General features: G+C 40.0%; 1 protein-coding gene across 1 annotated transcript in view; it reads left to right on the forward strand.

Moving 5' to 3' along the window:
* Window positions 1-3,474, forward strand: part of LOC107750313 (procollagen C-endopeptidase enhancer 2-like) — a 13,410-nt gene that overhangs the window by 7,613 nt on the left and 2,323 nt on the right. Inside the window, exons 6-7 of the mRNA XM_016565637.1 lie at window positions 2,048-2,580; window positions 2,674-2,754. Coding sequence (XP_016421123.1) covers window positions 2,048-2,580; window positions 2,674-2,754 — 614 coding nt within the window. The remainder of the gene's footprint in view (window positions 1-2,047; window positions 2,581-2,673; window positions 2,755-3,474) is intronic.

Here is a 3,474-nt window from a genome sequence, read left to right on the forward strand (position 1 = left end):
TTGGTCTTCCAAAAGAGGACACAACTAGAAATCAGTGGTTAAGTTGTATTTACAAAACTATTCCAGAACAGTTCAAACCAAATATTCAGATATGTGCAGCGCATTATACGGAGGACAGGGACTGTTCCCTGGGAGAGTAGCCTACAATGCCGGTGTTCCGGTGAATTCAGTTCCCCTGTTATACACCAAATAATGTTCTTTTTTAGCAACGTCATATGACCCCTTTATCATTGCACAAATAGCAATAGATTCTTTTACACTGTGTAAAATGCAATGGAAAATTATTTTCTTTGTAGTAAGTGTAATAGTGTTAGATGCAACTTATACTTACAGTATAAGTGAATAGTAGCAGATACTATTTGCCTCTTTGTATATTGTATCACATTATAAAACAGTATGTAATATACATATTAATCAAACATATTTTAGTGTTTTAAACACTAAAAATCAAAGGATACGGCCTCATTGGGACCTTACTTGTTCTTACCCCTAAAGCTCACGAATATGGCTTAATATCACTTAAATTTTTTAAAATCATGTTCACCCAACTGAGATGCAGTCATATCAGTAGGCCAAACATTTTCTATTTTAATTTACAAGGTGCATGTTGCCTCAAGGGGGATCACACCTATTAATGGACATTTTCACTCACATATTAAATGAATTATGGTTGACTGTTAATAGCACATTACCCAAAAACTGGCGCATTACCCAAATCCAGGGGGCGAGGTTGGATCCAGATCCAACTCCTCCCACCTTACATATCCCTAAACCTACCATCTCCACACTCTGGATGGATCTTGTGTACTGCAGTGAGGGGCTACTGCAAAATCTATTGCTTTGCCTGATGATGCATCCATACCACTAGGTGTCAGTATAAGTCCAAGTCAGTTGTCATAAGGATTTCCTCCTCAATAGTCAACTAGTTGATACTTAGGAATCCATGTGTAACTGTGCTTGTTTCAGATTCACCTAATCCCACGTAGATCCCATTTACAACAGCCAAATATAAAAATACCTCTAAGACTGTTGCTGTAATATACATAATGTCCAATAGAGGGACGATGCAGGGATGTAGGCCAACCCTTAGTTAGCTTCACTCTGGTTACCTTGACAGAAAGCCAACAGGATTTTTCTATTGGCTTTTGGATTATTCCAGAAAATGAGCTCTGTGACCAAAAGGTTCATGGTTCTTACAGATCAAGACAATCTTAATCACAAATGTGCACAACTTACAAACCAGAAGTAAAAGAGACAAAGTTAAGGGGTAAACAAAGTACACCATGGTTGTACAACTTCAGCATCACCACCACTGTTAATATTTATTTAAAATCTACAAATTGGAAAGTTTGAGTTAGAATAGTTTGCAAGAGCCTGAGTACATATATAACAAGGCTTTAAAAGTGAACTAATATGTAGATGAGTTTACCTGTTCGCCGTGCTCACATTTAATGTCTCTGTACTCTGTAGTCCCAAGTGGCATATTACTGATGTATTTTATGTCATAGAATAAAATGTGCCTAATCAATGCAAATCACCGCGCTCTCCCAGCTGAATTAGGTGCTAAGACCTATATTTCTTCAAACATTACAAAGGTTGGTCTGCACTCATTAAGTCTTTTATTAGAATCAAGGCAGGAGATAAAACAGACAAACGTTTCGGCTATCTGCCTTCATCAGAGTGACACTTCTTTGCTTCTTGCTTATATATTCATTGAGAAACAAAGAATTGTCACACTGACGAAGGCAGACAGCCAAAACGTTTGTCTATTTTATCTCCTGCCTTAAATCTAATAAAAGACTTAATGAGTACAGATCAACTTTTGTAATGATAGAATAAAATGCGAACATATCCAATCAAAATTTATTTCAGGAATTCACCAAAAACTTATATAAATACCCCATTGATTTAGGGAAAATGGATCCAGGAGTTCAAAAATGCTAACTCGTTTTCAGGGTTTAGGACTCATTCCTGCAGCACTCAGTAATTGTTATTTGCAATAGTTTTAGAGTTGTAATAATGTTCTTTGTATTTCTTTGTATGTCAGTGCGGTTGTGACCAATGGAAACGAGCTGCTGGTGCACTTTGTATCAGATCTAAGTGTGACGGCTGCAGGCTTTCTGGCTCACTACCAGAGTATTCCCCGCGGCTCCCGCACTGCCACGGCTAGCCTGGACACAGTACACGGGCCAAGAGTCAGCACTTCACCTACCAAACCCACGACTCCACCAGCAAGACCTAAGCCTAAAATTAAGCCCACACCAAAAGCTCCCTCAAGACCACCTAAACCTGCACCACCCAGACCAACTCCTAAACCGAGATCAAAACCTGCACCCAAGCCTAAACCAGTCAGACCTACTCCTCCAACAAGATCCAGTGCAAGAGTCACACCAAAACCTGCTGTGAAAGTGCCAGCAAAACCTACAAAGAGGCCTACACCTAAACCCACAGTTAGACCAAACCAACCGAAACCAACAAGTACTACAGCAAAGCCAAAAGTAAAGCCTGGTGTCAAACCAACATCAAAGCCAAAAATCAGTCCCATCTCTAAACCTAGGAACAAAACAACAACAAGAGCAGGTACAAATGCTTATTGTGTATGACCGTCCAATATATAGTATTTCTCTGTGTGTGCTAGAGTACATATTTATGATTTTATATGTTTCCTCCAAGCCTCAGTTGCCAACCCACTCTGTTCCCTACCATGCAAGAGAATAGGCACTCTCGTGACCCGCTTCTGCCCCAGTCATTTTGGTGAGTTGCTTCATTTATATCCCTTTCATCCTGCTATTTCTGTCTACTTCATTCTCCCCTAATTGCATGTCACAGACATGGACCCCAGGGGCTTTTCTATAGAGACAGAGCGACACGCGTCATAATCTGAAAGCCACGCCCACCAGAGGGGAAAACAATCCAATGCTCTCCATAGACTTTCTATTGCGGGAAGCTGCCTCCTTGTCATTTCTGACTTATAACAAACAACAGAGCAATGCTTTAAAAAAAGCTGCTATGTGACAAGGTGTTCAGTAAACAAGCTAAAAAACCCAGAACTACGTTTTTATAAGCTGTCGACCCAAAAAAACGAGCGTTTAGGACACAAAAGTAGAGTGCAACGTGTCATATTACGCTGAGAACTGCGCCCACTGGAGGGAAACGTAATCGGCGACAAGACCATTCATTATTTTAACCATGTCAAAGGATTATTTCTCCACCCTATGTGAATCTGAGAGGAGATATATTAAGAAACTAAATTTTATCGGTCTATGTCAGTGCCCCTTTTCCTAACCTTCCTTTTGTTTGAGAAATGATCCAACTGAACGGCCCAACGTGAAATACCCCGACATCTACAACTATTTGTGTCCTAAATGCTCGTTTTTTGGGGGGGTCGACAGCTTATAAAAATGTAGTTCTGGGTTTTTTACCTTGTTTACTGTACACCTTGCCACATAGCAGCTTTTAGGCATTGCTCTGTTT

The sequence above is a fragment of the Sinocyclocheilus rhinocerous genome, unplaced genomic scaffold (assembly GCF_001515625.1).
Source record: "Sinocyclocheilus rhinocerous isolate Xijiao unplaced genomic scaffold, SAMN03320098_v1.1 scaffold692, whole genome shotgun sequence".
In the NCBI taxonomy this organism is placed as follows: Eukaryota; Metazoa; Chordata; class Actinopteri; order Cypriniformes; family Cyprinidae; genus Sinocyclocheilus; species Sinocyclocheilus rhinocerous.